This window comes from Cyanistes caeruleus, chromosome 8, assembly GCF_971803275.1.
Source record: "Cyanistes caeruleus chromosome 8, bCyaCae1.hap1.1, whole genome shotgun sequence".
Lineage (NCBI taxonomy): Eukaryota > Metazoa > Chordata > Aves > Passeriformes > Paridae > Cyanistes > Cyanistes caeruleus.
In genome coordinates this window covers 36,365,837-36,383,731 of record NC_141708.1, presented here as the reverse complement: position 1 = coordinate 36,383,731, position 17,895 = coordinate 36,365,837, and the positions used below count along the sequence as shown (strand labels likewise).

At 43.3% G+C, this 17,895-nt stretch overlaps 1 protein-coding gene across 1 annotated transcript in view; it reads left to right on the top strand.

Annotated features, from left to right (window-relative positions):
- The window catches only part of PTEN (phosphatase and tensin homolog), a 47,489-nt gene that overhangs the window by 14,835 nt on the left and 14,759 nt on the right, over positions 1-17,895 (top strand). Inside the window, exons 2-5 of the mRNA XM_086900010.1 lie at positions 1,528-1,612; positions 5,331-5,375; positions 10,126-10,169; positions 13,327-13,565. Coding sequence (XP_086756136.1) covers positions 1,528-1,612; positions 5,331-5,375; positions 10,126-10,169; positions 13,327-13,565 — 413 coding nt within the window. The remainder of the gene's footprint in view (positions 1-1,527; positions 1,613-5,330; positions 5,376-10,125; positions 10,170-13,326; positions 13,566-17,895) is intronic.

Sequence of the window (17,895 nt, the reverse complement as noted above, 5' to 3'; positions counted from 1 at the left end):
AGGGAGGAGTCAGGCTGAAATTGGGAAGGAGGAGGGAGTGATGGGGTGTATTAGCCAGGTAATTCACAGTTAATATATTATAGAACCAGTTTCTTCCGTTTATGGTGAGGAATAACTGATAAAACAGTGAAGACATTGCTAATTATATAGCACCTTTGTTAATTAAAGAGGTGTGAACTGCTTGCTGAGTAAAATAGATCAGAGGGAAATTCAAAGTTTGTGATTTGAGGTTATCCCAAGCTCTCTAAGTTAAGCACTTTAATGTTTGAGGTGTTTGGGTTTTTTTCCCCCAATATGTGTTTTTTAGTGTTTGGGCAACTACAGAATAAATTGGAAACCAGACACAAACCTGTTTCAGTGTCTGTATTTAAAGCAGCCACAAATATTTATTTGGCTTACTCCAAAGCTTTTTCATATTTTTCTCTTTGTCTATACAAATGATCTGTTGAATGGCCCAAGCAGACCAATGTCTATTAATACTTGGATTACAACACAGTAAACGTTAATTTTTAATTTTTTTTTTTTTCAAGAGTACAAAACATTATTTCCGTGTATTCAGTTCCTAATGTTTTTCTGAAGCCTTGCAGTTAATGGTGTCAATGCAGAACTTGGTCTGTGCTGCTCTGCTCTGAGGACTTGTGGGAATTTTGCAAGGGTGGAGTAAAGTAGTTTGTGTCCTACTTCAGGCTTTTCTTCGTGCACAAGTAACTGGAATTTTAATATCTTGGAAGCCGATGCAGTGTCTCCCATTCTGATGTGATTATTCTTTGGAGCTTTGGTATATTTTGACCATGGAAATAAAAATGAGTCTTAAAAGGGTGGGATAATTTAGGTTGAGAGGGCCCTCTGGAAATCACCTCCTCCAGCCCCCCTTTTTAAAGCAGGGCCAACTTCAAACATATCATGCTTTGTTCTTGCTCCTTCTAAAATTAGTTTGAGGAGGAGTATGTTAATGTGGCAGGGTATGGGCTGTTTCGAGCTGCTGCTTTCATTTCTGGTTCGCTTTTCAGCTGAGCTTTTTCACTACATTATCATTTCTAATAATGCTTTAAACTTGGGAGGACTTTCTTTTTTAGAACCGTGTTTAAAAAGAAATCCATGTATCATTTCACCACAGGGAAAATAAATACCAGTAATTTTCTAGCAGTTGTGAGTTCTTTACTACATCAACTCTAAATGTAAACTTAAAATTTTCTTATTTGCCCTTTTTCCTTAACATTGATTTGTTTGGCTAAGAGGTACTTTTCTTAAATTTTTTTTTCCCTGGATTGCTTTTGGCAAGTGAATCGCAGATACCTCAGAATAAGAAATGAGAACATTTGCTCAGAAGTGGGTAATAGTTGGGGTTTTTTTGATAAGCAAGGTATATAATCCTTTTCAGATCTGCACATCCCTACACCTATTGCATGCAGTCTCTTGAGTTGTTGCTCTGATTTGGGTACAGCTACACATTTGATTAATATCCATTTAATGCTTTTGTAGACATTTCACATGCTTTCTAAATATTTCCATAACTTGCATATTCAGATATTTATCCAAACATAATTGCTATGGGCTTTCCTGCGGAGAGGCTTGAAGGGGTGTACCGGAACAACATTGATGATGTAGTAAGGTAAGGCTTAATTTTTCTTTTCCTTAACTTATAAAACTTGGAATAATCTTTTCTATACTCATTTATGTCCTGCTGAGGGAAGGCTGTGTGTTCTGACTTGTAGAAATGCTGAGATTTTTTGCATCTTGCAGATGTTGCCTTAATAGCTTTCCTGAAAAATGTTGGGAACAACAAAAAATGGCCAGGCTGCTGTTCTGGGTTGATCTCAAATGCATATAATCTGCTTTTCTAGTGTGAAAAATTGACTTCAGTAAGTTGTGTTGGAGTATAAAAAGGTTATTTACTTTTAGAAAGACACCAAACCATGCATCTCTTCAGTGTCAAAAGTTTCCTCAGGTAGCTGATGGTATTTCAGGATAAGTTTGCCCTTATCCTTTCTTAATCGATAAATGAAGTGTTTGATAAGGAAATTTTGAATTCAGATAGTAAATATAGGTGACTTGAAATAAAGGCTTGTAGATTAAGATTTGTGTTGAATAATTATGGAAAAGGAGAAAGATGACCTAAAATCTGTTACTGCTGGTAAAAAAATAACAAACCTATAGGTAGTCATTTTTAATTCCAAATAAAGTCATTACTCTGAAGTGCTGGCTGCAATTGAAGGAGAGATGGGGAGTGTTGTAGGAATGCTAATGTAATTAATTCAGTTAAAAAATCCTACCTGGAGAGTGTGAGAGGTTGCATTAAAAACTAAACACTTGGCAGAAACTGCAGAAAGTTTGTGTTTTTAGGATTAAAAGTTGTGATTTTCTGAAGCCATGGTGCTTTAGAGAGTCATGAGCTCCATAGGTCTGTGAGAGACTCAGCCTTTAGGGTGGAGGATCATGCAGGAAGGTTTTCAGGGAAGGTAATGGGCATGTCTGGGCAAGGAGATTTCTGCCCTACTCAGATGAGACCCCACCTGGAATTCTGGTGCCTCCAACATAAGGATGAGGACTTGGAGCAAGTCCAGAGGCCACTGAAATGCTGATGGGGCTGGAGCCCTGGCAGAGGTGGCACTGGATGGACTTTAAGGTCTTTTCCCACCCAACCTGTTCTGGGATTCCATGATTGTACAGTTGCTGGGAAGCAGAACTAGGGCTGCTGGAGTTTCTGTGGGGATTGCATCCAGGCTGATACAGAAGTGAGCTGAGCTCCTCGGTTCCCACCCTGGGAGGACTCGTCACCCTCACCTGACAGTCTGGAGGCAGTGGCTCCCTGCACAGCTGCACTCAGCTGGGCTCCAGGGGGTTGGTTTTGCATGTTCCACTGTCGTGATGAAAATCACCATCCACAAATAGCACTGAGAGTGTCAGAGCCTGGAGCTGACCTGGCTGGGGGAAGTGCAGTGCCTGCATTCTCTGCTGCCTTGCTGAGAAGTCATGGCTTCTCCAGAGCTGGGCAGATCAGTGAGGGTCAATGCAGCGGGCAGGAAGCACTCATGGAGAGAGGGTGTGTGTGTGGAGGGGGATTGTTAACAGAGGGGGAAGTTGTGTTCTTTAATTCACACAAGATAACATTGCTTGGAGAGGTTGGGGCTGTCCCTGGATCCCTGGAAGTGCCCAAGGCCAGGTTGGACAGGGCCTAGAGCATCCTGGGATAGTGGAAGGTGTCCTTGTCCATGGCAGTGGGTGGAACTGGATGGGCTTTAAGGTCCCTCCTGACACACAGACTCCACCTCTCCAGCCAGCTTTCTTTCCCAGCAGTCAGAGGCCCTTTTAATGAAGTTCATGGAATATCCAGTCCCTGATGAGCTCCACCTTTGAAAATTGTGGGATAGGGTCAAAGGCTGGACTTTGGATCAGTCACAGAATCGTTTTGGTTGGAAGGTATTTAAAGATTATCTCCTTCCACCCCTGCCATGGGCAGGGACCCCTTCCACTATCCCAGGCTGCTCCAAGCCTGTCCAGCCTGGCCTTGGACACTTCCAGGGATCCACAGCTTCTCTGGGCACCCTGTGCCAGGGCCTCCCCACCATCACAGCCAAGAATTTCTTAGTATTATCTGATCTAACATGGAAATAATGTAAATAAATATTGATAGGCAGGAGTCTTTGAAGGCTCTCTTCCATTCACAGCATTGATTTCAGTAGCTTCTGGATGAAGGAAAACACATTTTAGTGGTTGAGTAGGTAGATATGTGTAAATTAGATTTTAGTACTGGAATGCCTATATAATTATTAAGCTGTCCATAAACACTGATCAAAAGGAGCAGTGATCACCTAAAAGCATCATCAACCAAATTAAGATAAACAGAGATGTAAATTAAGTGGCTGCAGGGAACTGGATGCTCAAGTATTATTACATTAGTTGTCTTCTCTTTTTAAACAAGAATAAAATGTGATCATGCAGCATTCTGCATGTTGCAGTCCTCATCTGCTCCAGTCATCTTTTGATTGGGGAGTTTTTTCCAAGTGCTTTTTATGCAGAAATCCAAGGTGCTCGAGCTGCCGAGCAATTGGTATTGAGCCAGGATCCAGCAGTGGGCTTTTTCTGAATAGCTGATACCCTGACAAATTCCAGGCTAATGCTGGATGAGAAGTACAACCTGCACCGCTGGCTGTCTCCTGTGACTGACGCTTGGAGAGGTTTTGGATGGAATTTTGTCCTTTAAAAAATCCTTGCCTGGAAGCTTATTCTCCACTGTGTGGATATTCCTAGAAAAGCAGAGCCAGCTCTCCTCGCTCTCCGGTGTGTGTTAACAAACAGAACATCTCCTGAAGCAAATCCCCGTGTCCACCATCTTCCTGAGGCTCTCCAAGGCTGCCAACAGGGGCACCAGTGGGAGTCAGGGAGTTTTTTTCCTGATGGACTCGGAGTTTCACACTCGGTGCTGCACAAGGAGCGCTCACATCTGTTCCCATTTTAGCGCAGGCCTTTAACCACAGAGCTGTTCTAGGTTCTTCTGGAATATTATGACTGATAACCAGAGCTTGTTTTTGCTTGAGCTTTCCAGGATTTTAGCAGCTAGTGTTTCTTTTCAGTTTGAACAGCATGTTCTGTCATGGCTAATTAAATTCCTTCTGGCTGATGTGCAGATACACACTGTTGATGATGTTAAGTGTAAACATTTGCATGTTATTTCTTCTTGCACATTGCCAGGTGACACATCATATATAATCACAGCAATTCTGATGAATCATGCTTGCAGTTTGGCTCGCCAAGGCTTGTATGGGAAGTTTGTCTTCCAAAGTGAGCATGGAAATGAAATGAGTGTGAAAAAGTGTAGTGGTCTTCCTTCCAAAACACAGAATATCACTGGGGACAGACTTCAGTGGCAAATAATAAAAAAACTGGGATTAAAGCGAATGATTCTCTTTAACTGCTTTTCTTCCTTGTGGCAAAGTATTTTGTATAGGTAATTAAATAGGAATTGTTTACAGATACCTGGTGTAATCAGTGCTTTCTGTTTGAAATTAGCCAAGCCTTCCTCAGCTTCTCTACAGTGATCTGCAGGTGTTTTAGCAATCAGGAAATCAGTCCACATACAGTAAATATTTCAGTTTCAGGTCAGATCTTGGTTCCCTTAGTTGCATTAGTCATGTTATCCATGCTGTTGGATTATTTGGATGACTGAGGTTCCCAACGTGCTGCCTCCTTGGTTTTTGGGGTTCTGCAGGGCTGGGACTTGGAATGCAGAACTGCACATGCTGGCTGGGTGGTGCTTTAAGGATGCTGTAAATTAAGGTCAATATTATTCACTGTATATTAATGCATATTTTTTTTTTTTCCTCTTGAAGGTTTTTGGATTCAAAGCATAAAAACCATTACAAGATATACAATCTGTAAGTATGCTCTTAAAGATGCATTCTCCAAAATAATGACTTCTAAAAATAGCTGAGGAGTGCAAGTGGCTTGTTGCTGTCCTGAAGCAGAGATAGAGATGTTTTGCACATTTCTTAAAACAATTAAGCCTGATTGAGAGCACTGGTACTTCATTTAGTGGAGCTGAGTGAGGTTAAATGAAATGCTGGTGTGTATTCATGTTACTTGAACGCTTTTAAATGACTTGGCATCCAGCCCATCTGGAGCTTGGGCCATGTGATTAAAAAGTGAAAAGTAATTCACAGCAGGCTTTCTGTTCATGTATTAATGTCCATTTGCCAAATGAATATTTTCCTAATTTTTTCTCTTATTTTTTAAAAAAATCAAACTGCATTGGTACCCAGACTCTGTTTGCTTCTTCCCTCTTCATGTCTGTCCCTGTTTATTACTTTGAAAAAGCTGTTGGAGCAATTAGTGGTGGTTTCTGACTTCTCTAAGTATAATGTTTTCCTCTGAAAATTTGGTTCTGCAGAAAGCTGTAACATTTAAAGGAGTTTTCTGGTTTTGGTTTTCTGTTTTTTTGTTGTTGCTGGTCCTTCATCTAATTTATTTGTTAGCTTAGTCTAATTTCATTTGTATAAATGATTTGGTGATGTCAAAGAGCCGTGGTTTTCCTACCCCTCATTTTTTTCTTAAAAATCTAAGTTGAACATTGATTTGTTGAACTGTTACAGCTTTATTATTTTTTTTAATAGATACGTTTTTAAATATTTCCAAGTAATAGAAAAATTACTGTAGTACTGAAATCCAGGCAATGCATGACATTGTTATCTGTCAGTCATTGAAACAAATATTTAAAAATAAGGATTTAAATTTGCCTCTAGGTTAGCTAAAGGATTGTGGATCAATCAGCTGTTCCCTGATATTGGAGGGAAGTGACAGTAGAAGCTGAGGAACTTTACAGTGGTCATTGAAGGTGTTGTGGGGCAGAAAAATATACATAAAAAAAGAGACATTGGTCACCTTTCATAGAGTTCAGTAGCAAAATTATATTTTCCAGCTTAGGAGCTTTCCAGAGTGTCATCCTTTTAATAGATGGATAACATTTCCGGGTGGAAAGGCCAGTGCTTCCCAGAAGAGCTGATGGCTCCTTGGCACGGAGGTGCAGGTAGAGGAGGTAATTCCTGGCTCTTTTCCTTTGGAATCTTCTGGAGCTCAGCTCTGGAGATCTGGATCATTTAAAATCAAACTGTTCTGCTTCATCAGCCCCCCCAAAGCTTCCTGGCAGTCCCTGCTTGTTTTGAGGAGCAAAGCAGAGCATGGGCAGCTAAGTGCAATCTCCTGCTGCTGCCTGGGGCCAGTGCAGCTGTCACCTGCTGGCAAGGGTGGCTTTGGTGTCCCTGACGGGGTCTGGGTTCGCTGAGCCCCCTGTTCCAGTGTGCCTCCAGAGGTGCCAGGTAACAACTGGAGGTTGCTGGAGGAAATTTGTCAGAAAAGAGAATTTTGGGAGGACTGATGAGCATCTTTTCAAGTACCACCTCCCTGAGGAGCTCCTCGCTAAGCTTCCACTTTGCTGTATGCCAGCTGCCTCATTTTACTGTAAAGAAACACAGCTCAGTCCCCCAGCCCTGCACAGGAAGCTTTAAAGTTTGTAAGTGAGAAGAGCAGCAATGAGACAAATGCATTTGACTTTTCTGTTGTTGCTCTGTGTGTTTTCAGCTGTGGAAAAAACTTGTCCAGATGTGCCAGAGGTTTTTGTCTTTGGGTTCTTTATATAAAAATTGATTTTCTTGTTGTTAACTGCAAAATGATCACAAATCTTCCTAGAATTACTTTGTTCATCCTCAGATGAAAAATTTTGGGGGATAAAACTGTCCAGAGAGATCTTAATGGTTGTGCAGGCAAAATTTATACACATAAAATGCCATCAGGTGAATTGTGGCAATGTTTGGTCAGGAGATGGGAAGAATTGCATCCATCAGGTATTCCAGAGAACTCAGTTTCTTCAGATTAAGTTGATCCTTTGTAAATAGTGATCTATTGTCAGTGTTTCAAAAGAGGAGGTGGGAGTTCAGAGGAGTTATGTGATTATAGTCAGAATTATTTCAAACTCTGTCATGGGATTTGAGTTCCCTTAAGGTAGCTGTTCCATAAAGTTGATAATAGTGTGTGTATTGCAGTTTCATCTAAAAGGATTTAGAGATTTTTCTGAAACTGTCAGCTCTGCCCCATCTTTACATCTTGGCTTTTAGCTTCCCAGCAGTTTGAGCAGTTTCGTTTTCCTCCTTGTGTTGCTTCTGTCCTCTTTGCCTTTAACCCTTTGCTATTTCTTCAGTATTCTCCTTAATTTAAATCTGTTCTTCCACTTGGATCTCTCAACTTCCCATGGTGACAGACTGTCACCTGCCCTGTTGTAATCATTTCCATCTTCTCCAGTGGGTTTCCTTGGACTGTCCTGCAGGCAGGTGGTTAAAGGAAGGAGCTGTAATGAAAATGGGGATTTTCTGTGCTTGCTGTATCCCTGGGGCCGAGCAATGGCACAGGAAGCCCCTAGTCCTGTCAGCAGTGGAACCATGACTGATCAGGAGGGTGCCTGGCTGGCAGCACTTTGCTTCTGGGCTGCTTTAAACTCACTTTAACCCTAAGGAGGATCTGAGGAGCAGCCAACCCCCCTCCTTAACCCCAAAAATGTCAAAAATATTCAGGTTTCATCTGGACATCTGATGCTATTTGAGTTATAATGGCGTTTAAAAACCCCACCCCAAATGCATTGAAGCATTAAGCCCCATCAGTATCCCCCAAAGTGGGTGTTGGTGGGATTTCTGCTGCCAACACACAAAAATTTAGTGCAGTTGAGCAGGAGCTCTGCATTGGTTGTGCTCAGCTCCCAGAAGAGTGCAGAGAGAGGGACATGTCCATGTTCTGCACTCAGTTTTTATCCTTGGTATCAATAAAACTACTTTTTTTATCCCTCATAGTATTCTACTTGATGATACTCTATCAAAGTTTCAAATTTGATGAGTTTTCTGTCTGTTTGTGGATTTTTTGAAATGTTTTGAGGACTTTCATCACTTACTCCCCATTTGAGTTGGGTGTTTCTTTAGAAGGAAGCAGGAAACTTTCCTGGATAAGATGCTTTGTGTTAACTGCTTTGCTTCCTAGCAGCTTCCACAGTTCCTGTGCTGCTGGCTGCTCCATCCCTCTTGGATGTACATCCTGCATGCAGCCTCTCTGCTCAGAGGCTCAAGTGCAGATAATATTTTTGTGAGTCCCCTCTGCCAGTTTAACCTGGTCACTTGTGACCCAGAGAAAGTGTCAGCAATGTGATTGGAGCTTTGAAAGCTGCCAGGCTTTTCCCTAGCAGAGGGTAGAGCCAAGAAGGCTCTGGAATTCAGGGAAAGGGAAGCAGTGAGAGCGTGTGCAGCCTCAGTAGCCCTGCCTATGTCTGTGTCATGGGCAGAGCTCAGGGCAGCTCTGGGAGGCTCCAGTTACAATTGCACAAGGAGGAGCCCGAAAGTTTGAATGTCTGAAAGTGTCAACTAAGCTCCATATGGCTCCAAAGGCTGCAGTCATACCTGGTAAGCAGGGGTGAGTTCATAGCAGTCCTGAAACTGCTGTGGGAATTGGAACCCTGTGAAAAGTACATGCTGTAATCAGAACCAAAGATCTAGGTGTGATTTGTCTACTGAAATGACTCCAGTAGTTGTGTTTCAACCTGGTGTCCACTTTCATAGAATGGTTTGGGTTGGAAGGACCTTAAACATAATCTTGTTCCAACTCCCTACTGTGGGCAGGGATGCCATTCACTAGATCAGGTTGCTCAGGTCCCCATCCAGTCTAGTCTTGGCAGGCTTTGAGGCAAGATTATTCTCAATTTTCCTTTCTGAACTGCACTTCCACTCACATCATCTTCCCTGCAGGGAGCAGCTCCAAGGAAAATTCTGGAGGATATCCAATCTTGCCTTCTTTCCCCTTACCCCAAGATCTGATCTGGTTGTTCCCTAGTGTGCTGGTTTGGCTGGTTTAGAGCCCAGCTGAGGGTTTGGGTTTCTGTCTCATCACTGGTGTTTATCCCTGGGCAAGGCAAATCCAGTGTGGTTTGCTGTGCTCCTGTCTGGCTGGAGAGGGTCTCTTCGAGTGGGCAGGGACTGATGTGGCTGCAGAGCCTTGAGAAATGTGTCATTTGCCAGCTCTGAGGGGGAAAGTGGCTGACTGGCCTTCAGGGTTCACTTAAATTCAGGAATCAATGCCGAGTGGCAGAGCAGTGTCACAATCTCTGCTTGATACAAGTGATAATACTCAGTGGAGCTTGAGGTGCTCCTGTGATGTCCTTGTGATCCCCATTGCTCTGAGCACCCACGCTGCTGCTGAGGCACCCTGACCTGTGTTCTGAGTTGAGGATCCCCTGGATGAAGGTCACAGCTGTCTGCTCTCCGTGTGTTTGGCAGCAGAAAGCTGCTCCAGTGCTGGAGCTGCTCATGCACAGGGTTTCAAGGTAATAATACTTAAATGAATTGAGTCACGTTGACTAAAACATAGCCACAGACTGCAGTTACCAGAGGGGTAAGTATTTGCCTTTCAGTAAAGTAATTCACATTTTAGTGAGCAGTCTGCTGCAAAACAGTTTGTTGGGGTTTTTTTTTGTGTGTGTGTGTAACCTGTAGTTTTAAATCATAAAGGTGATGGGCATGCATTATTTCCCTGGGTGTGATAGATGCTGGGAGTGCCTCAGAGACTTGTCTTGAACTCTTGTCTATTTTTCTTTTTCAGATGTGCTGAAAGACATTATGACACCGCCAAATTTAACTGCAGAGGTACGTTTTTACTGCCTAATGTGTGTTCTCTTTAAACCTCAGTGAATGAAGGCCTAAAGGAGGAGCTGATGAATAGTCATGTAGGAGATTTGGGCACAAGGAATGATGTCAGATTGCTTTGAGTCATTGGAAAAACTTGCTATATTCTTGGTGCTTTGAAAAAACCGTGTTCCTGACAGTTAAAGATCAAGATCTAATAAAACGTCTACAGTTGCAAAAAATGTGTTACACAGAAGTTTCATTTCAGTGAAGTACAAACTCCTTGTACAATTTACATTTACAATGTGAGGCTCAGAGGAGTCTGGTTTTTATGAAGGATGAAAATGGAGAACACTTAAGCCACTATCACTATGTGTGTAAAGCAACTTTTGGAAGATCTGGAAGAACCTTTAGATGCTAAAAAAGAGATAAATTCCCATTTGATGTCTCTTAGAGATGGGTTGGGTCTTAGACACTGCAGAGCTTGCCAAAAGCAGTGAGGAATCTTTCAGAGGTGCCTTTTGACCAGGTCCTTGTGAGTGGATACTGATGTAACTGTTGTGTCAGTGTTACTTCCCCAGGTAATAAATAAATTTAGATTTATCCATGTTCTTTGGGCAGAGGAGCATTTCTTGCTCAGAAGTTCCTGTGCTTCAGATGAGGGTAGATGAGGAGTCCTTGTGCCTAGGGAATCATAGGAGATGAACAAATTTTGGGCTTATTCTGCATCATAGCAATGGCTCAACTTCCGTTTTTCATTAATATTATTTTAAACCATCCATCTAGTTATGAAGAGGCTTTAGAACGTGACCAAAATGTAATTGGCTGCTTTAATGCCTTAATATAGAAGGCCTGAAATTGTCTTGTTGAAGTCGTCAGCGCTTCTGATTTGCTCTTACGATGTTGAATGACAGTGCCCTGAAACCTCACTCCATACTCACCAGCCAGAAAAAAGTATTTTAGGATGTGCTTGAGCAGTGCTTTGGGTAAGAAGAGAAGAGGACATGTTCTAATATGGCCAGAACATATGTTTGCTTTAATTTCTGCTTTTTGGTACGGGGGTGCTCAGCTCCCTTCGCTGTCAATCCCAGCCCCAAATGCTGTTTATGACAGTACCTTTCACAGCTCCTCTGCACAAGACATGCTGCATTTTTTAATGTTCATCCCCGAATTAGTTAACCTCAGATAACCAAATTGGTGACTCAGGACTTCCCTTAGCAGAGGAGCAAAAGTTCTACTTGAAAATCTTCTGAAGAGAACTGACTGCAAAGGGAACTTCTGTTTTGTACTGACCATGAAACACCAGAATAGTTTGTTATTCACCCAGGATGATCTTGCATCACATAAAACCCTAAACACTAAAATCTCTTCATCTTCTCTGGGAAGTAACTTTGTGTCCATGGTTTTTCCAGTTTCTGAAATCCTTCCATGCTGGAATTGTCTTCTGCTTTGCCACAGAGTTTCCTTTTTTTTTTTAAACTCTTCTGTGTGCTATGGGATTCTTCTTGATATATGTAGGGGCTGGGATAGAGCAAGCAGGATTATTCTCCAGGCTGTGTGTTCCATTGTAAGGAATCAAAATCCATGGAGGAATGAACTGCACCTTCTCATGGCCCTGCTCAAGACTGTACAGCTTAATGTTTCTTTCCTCTTAATCCCTCCACACCATCCCAGGGCACCCATTTCATCTTCTCACTTCAGCTTTGAAGAAAGTACCACAAGGTTTGCCTTTGATTCCAAATCTTGGAGAGCATCTTGTGACTACTTGGGAGTTTCCAGGCTGTTCTTTCAGGACTTCTTTACTTCCCTTCTCATGGAAACCTTGCTGGCTGTAATTGTGATAGATTCAAAGCTGTACAGACATTTTTGCAGCTCCTTTTCTTAGGGATTTCTAAATAAATCCCATCCTTAGGGTCTCGTAAAACTTTGGGGGTCATTTGAGGAGCCTTTGGATCTTCTATGTGGAAGAGTTTGTGTGTTCACATTTGTGAACATGTGTGGGCTCTTTAGCAAAGATTATTCACTTTATCAGCTTCCCCATTTGTTCTGGGAGATGAAGGGGGCAGTCTGTGCTGTGAGTGAATAAATTCGTTGATTCCTCCAAAAGGATGTGGACTTGTCCTGCAATCCTTCAGCAGTTCCATAACTTCATCCCTCGCTTGTGCTCTTGGAGTCCTTGGGGATTCATCAAAAGGAGTCTTGCGTGTGTGACTACAGAGTGGTGCTTACGAAACCAATACAGACACTTGCCAAAAAAATGAAATGTATTCATTTTTAGCCCAGAAAAGGAAATGGTGTTTCTAGCTGGGAATTTTGAAGTGAACTGGAGTTGTATTTATAAGATCCCAAGGCTGTCGGAGGGGAATTGGGGTGCACTTCATCAAGTGCTGTTCTGCTGAAAGCAGAACATTGTGTGTAGTTCTGCTGGTCAGGGTGATATTGTCCCTCATCTCATCTGAGGTGGGAGAAGTTTGGGTGTTTCTCTCTGCTTAATGCTTATTTTTTGCTCTCTTGAGTTTTCTTGCATTTCCTGCATCGCTTGAAATTCTTTTCATCCCTAGATGGAAAAGTGTGTATGAATACACCCATATCAGAAAGGACAGCATTGTTCAGTGCTCTGACTCTAAACCCGACAAGTATTGCCAGTGCCTTACCTGAGATTTCTCTCCCAATTACCATTTTTGAAATACAGAAATGACAGATTTTTGTTTCACAAGGCTTTTGAGCAGATTCTGAGAGTTTTTTCCCAATGTAGACCCAACTGTGTTCGGTAGTTTTTCAGCAAAGTTCCTGTTGTCTGCTCAGTGACTGAGGTCTGGCCTTGCTCTCTCTCAGCAGGTAGTTTAATTATTGCTGGAGTAATGGCTTTTCACAAGGTTATTCTGTGTGCCAGCACGCTCTTAAATTCTAGAAAACTCATGTTACAGAGCCTGTGCCACTCAGTTCAATAGAGGGGTGAAATAGTTGATCAGTGGAGCAGGATGCCTGCTTATGGACTACTGGAGAAATGTTTGCAGTGCTCATGATATACTGAATAATACTGGAATTAAAAATGCATATCGATATGGAAGATGGTGGGGGGGAATAATTGAATAACTTAATTTTTACATGCTTGTCACAAAGGTGACCTGAGCTTGCTTTGCCTTTTGAGGTTCTGATGAACTCCTTCTCCCTGCAGTTGCACAGTACCCTTTTGAAGACCATAACCCACCACAGCTGGAGCTCATCAAACCTTTTTGTGAAGATCTTGACCAGTGGCTAAGTGAAGATGACAATCATGTGGCAGCAATCCACTGTAAAGCTGGAAAGGGACGAACTGGTGTAATGATTTGTGCATATTTGTTGCATCGAGGGAAGTTTTTAAGGGCCCAAGAAGCCCTCGATTTCTATGGGGAAGTAAGGACCAGAGACAAGAAGGTGAGCTGTTGCTGTTCTTCTGTCCCTCTACCTGTAACTAATCTGTAACTGGCTGCTTTTTCCTCCTTGAGATCCATTTGATGCTCAAACCCTTTTAAGTTGTGATGTCTGATTTAGCTCCGGTAGGATTGGATCAGTGCGGTTGGAAATGGAAACGCTGTCCTAAGCAGCAGTAGCCTTTAGTCACAGCTCTAAACCAGCCTGTCTTTTCACATGTCCTGTTCAAGAAGACCTGGACAGTTGATTTTAAATGGCTTTTTCAGCACTGTTCTGCTGCATGGTGCATCAGAGGGGCAGTGAACTTTCTCGTTCAGCATTTTCTGCCCAAATGAGAGGATTGTTCTAGCTGATTTTGCCTGAATGGATGAGTTGTTCATCTCCTCAGGTTCTCTTGACTGCTGTGGTGGGGTTTGGAGATGCATAGGGGAATATCCCAACTGGAAGGCCCTTATTGTTGGGTGCCCCTTGTCAGTAAAGGGTAGTTAATTGTCATTAATGACAATTTACCCTCCTTATTTGAAATCTTCTCCAAAGATGATAAGATACGACTTTTAAGGTAGTTTCAGCAAGTTTCCCTGCTGGTCTTCAATATTTCCCTGAGTGTGTTGGTTGAGCATCCCAAGGGGATCATCCCTGCAAGCCAGTTTCAACCTCCTCAAGCACAGAGCTCTCCCTGCTCCTGGAGTATTTACAGTTAAAGTATTAATTTCACAGTGTGTTGGTCTCTAATAAGAAGAGCTCATGTCTGAAGGCTCTTGAGAGCAGAAATGTCACCTATGAAATTTTAGAATTCGGCTGTTAATTCAGTGGAAGGAGCAAGTAACTCCTCAGTTTGCTCTGCTGATAAGGTGGAGCTGTTTTTCCATGTAGTGCTGAGCTGGTTGTGGTGTAATCTGGAGTGGAGACAAGGTCAAGATTTCCCATCAAAACTTTGTGGCTTTTGGTAAAAGTGCATGAGAGAGACTAGGAATGAGCAGTGTGCTGAATAAACAGAGTAGATTACTCCTGCTGATAAGGGTTATCTCCAGAGCTGAATAAAGCAGCATGAAAACGACAAATACACAGTGAAATGCTGTGCCTCAGTTTCCCTTTTGTGAAAAGAAGGTTGTATTTCTTCAGGCTGGGGGTAAGGTCAGTTGGGTGTTTATCAGTACCCCAGGGGTACCTTGGGCATCTTGGAGGGAGGGAGAACTCAGTTAAACAGGAGTAGTGAGAGCCTTGTTTACTTGACTGTAAATACTGTCTGTAACCAGCAACTTGTTTTGGTTTCAGTGTCTCTGCTGCAAGAGTTGACTTTTTTCCCTTCCTAGCTCCACTTGAGCATGGTTATCTTGATGTGGCCAGTGAGCAGCATGTGATTCACATAATCCTTCAGTAGTGTTTATAAACAGGTATTCCAGTGCAGGTTTCTGGAGCCTTTTCTTCCCTTGTGGCCCATATTTCAGCGTTATATGTCAAGTGCCGCTCTCTGATTTGATATTTCACCACACCTTTGTATAACTGACTTCCTCAATTCAAAGTCAATGAGGCATCAAAAGAGCTGTTTGTACAAAGGGACAAGCAAATGCCTTTTTTCTTTCCTTTTGGGCCAACACAGGTATGATTAAGGCTTTAATAGGGACCAGATTTTCTTGGTTTACAGCGAGGACAAGGTGCCCACTTTGCACGTGTGGCTGCTTTGAGCAGCCCAGCTCCAATCACTGCTGCCATTAATGCTCATGGCAGAGAGCTGCTGCGAGGGCTCAGGCTGTGCTGGCAGGAAGTGTGAGTCTAATTGCAAGAGGAAGTATGACTAATTGGTCAAGAGCACAGCTCTGAGTACTTCTGGAGCCAGCTTTTCCCAAGTGCCTGCTGGGAGAAGCAGCTCCAGGGAGGCCTTTGCACCATCAAGTGAGGGTTGTTGTAGGTGAGGCTCAGAGTTGCTGCACAGGCTGTTCTTGTGCTGGGCAAAAAGACATGGCAGAGGCCAAGGTGTCCCTGACCAAACCCTCTTGTGGTGTATTTTATTTCCTCTACAAGCTGCCTCTTTTGGCTTCTGAAACTCATTGGAGTGGGGGGAACTTAGTCAGAAGAAGGGAGTGGTGAAGACTAGGATGTGTGGGCTGCATGGTTGTGTCTGTTGGTCTCCACCACTGTAGAACAGGAGTGATTCTTTCCTTTTGAACAAAAGGAGACAAACTGTTTTCTGAAATGGGATAAAGAACTGTGCTTGTCTGTTGTCAGAGGTGGGGAAGAAGTAACTGCCCAAAAAGCCCTCTAAAGAAGCTGCTGCTTCCAGTGTTTGAAGTGATTAGTTTATCCCACCTCTTCCTTATGACAGGCACTGACACCCTACTGTGGTGGTAGAGACTGGCAGCTTACCTCCCTACAGCTGGAGGTCTTAATTTACTCCTGCTTCTGCCTTGGAGGGTTTTGTGGTGAGGATTAGGCTTGGAAGGAAGCTCAGTGGGTAGGGATCAGCTGTTCAAGTGCTGGAGATGATCTGCTCGGGAGCATTCTTTGAGCACCATACAGTTTTATTTTCAAGGATGGCTCCTAAGAGTTCTCATATGGGAAAAGGCTGAGAGAATTGGAGTTGTTCAGCCTGGAGGAGAGAAGCCTTGGGGTGATTTAATTGTGGCCTTCCAGTACCTGGAGGAGCTGACAAGAAAGATGGAGAGAGAATCTTTACAAGGGCCTGGAAGGACAGGACAAGGGGAATGGCTTCATGCTGACAAAGTAGAGTTAGATGGGATATTGGGAAGGAATTCTTCCCTGGGAGTGTTGGGAGTGCCCAGAGAAGCTGTGGCTGCCCCTGGATCCCTGGAAATGTCCAAGGCCAGGTTGGACATTGGGGCTTGGAGCAACCTGGAATAGTGGGATGTGTCCCTGCCCATGGCAGGGGGTGACACTGGATGATCTTTAAGGTCCCTCCCAACACAGCCAGCCCGTGCTGTGTTTCTGTGGTGTTGCTGTATCTGAACAGGAAGTGAAAACCAATTACTTCATGTGAGGAAGCCTCAGAATGACCCTGTGAGCAGGGCAGAGATGCCATGTTGGTGTCAGAGCTCGCCAGTTGTGGTGTCTGTTTGTTGGACGTGCTCAGGTGCCAACCTTTGCTAAACCTGATGCCCTAGGCCTGCTCTGAGGCTGCAGCCTCACTCTCCCAGTGGAGTGTGTTCCTAAAGGGAATGTGGGAATATTGTTTCCAAAATATTTGTTCTTCGTAGTCCTACCTGTGCTACATTGAGAGGAGAACCAGGAGCAGCACTTGACAATGTTTGGGATGCCCTGGGAAGCTCTGGCATAGAGACCAGAGGAGCTTATCTCACAGCCATGTAAAATGGTGATAGTGATAGATGGAAAACACAAGCTTGAATTACTTCCCTGTGCTTCTGGAGTAAAAGTGAGTGGTGGCTGATTGCACCCCTTGGAGCATTGTTAGTTTGTTATGAAAGTGTTCTGCTTGGAATTCAGACCTTTGGAAACGGAGAACTGCGTTCTGCTTCAGTGGGACTGGTTTTAGGGTCTCGGGATCTAAGGGCTGTATCTCCAGGGAGTCAGACTGTGGCTGGAGGGCTAAAACTGCCCTGTTGGCTGAGAACTGGCTTTGCTGTGGGATTGACTATCAGAAAGTGCTCCCTTGGTTCTGCTCCCAGCTTTGCTTGCCCTGGCCAGGTGTCCTGGGGTTTTTCCATAGGACACATCCATTACGGAGCAAGGAAGCTCTGGGCAGAGAGGGATGTGTTCTCTTCACCTCTGCTTTCCTCCTGCCTGGCAGCCCTGGCAAGCACTGCTGGCCTGCTCTGAGGCTGGGATTTGCTCAGCCCTGAAGCTCAGATCCCAGGAAAAAGAAGTTTTGAACTCCCTCAAGGAGTGGATGTGATAAGCACTGAGGACATCTGAGCCAAAACCATGGCCAGTGTGCAAGGCTGCTTGGGAAGGTCATTGTGCAAGTGCTCAGGGAAAGGTCTTTTGTGTAATATAGAAGCAGCTCAAGTGATAAGGAGACATAATTATCAACTTTCTTTTTTTTTTTTTTTTAAATGGCAGGAAGTGACTATTTCCATGTGTGCAGAATAGAGATTTACTAAATTAAAAGCACTCTGGCTACTCTTAGCTTCTGGCTGTTGTGAGGTGAAACAGATGAAACTAAAAGTTTATAGAAAAATGAGGTCTAGGTTTTGTCACAATGTTCACAGACTTGTGTATGAAAATTTTTTGTTTATCTCCAGTTTATTCCAATTCCACATTCAGTTTTAATCAGATCACTCACTGATGCTGTTGAAAGTCTGCAGTAACAGGTCGTTCTAGATCATGTAATGCATTTTCTGGGAAATGAAACAGGTTT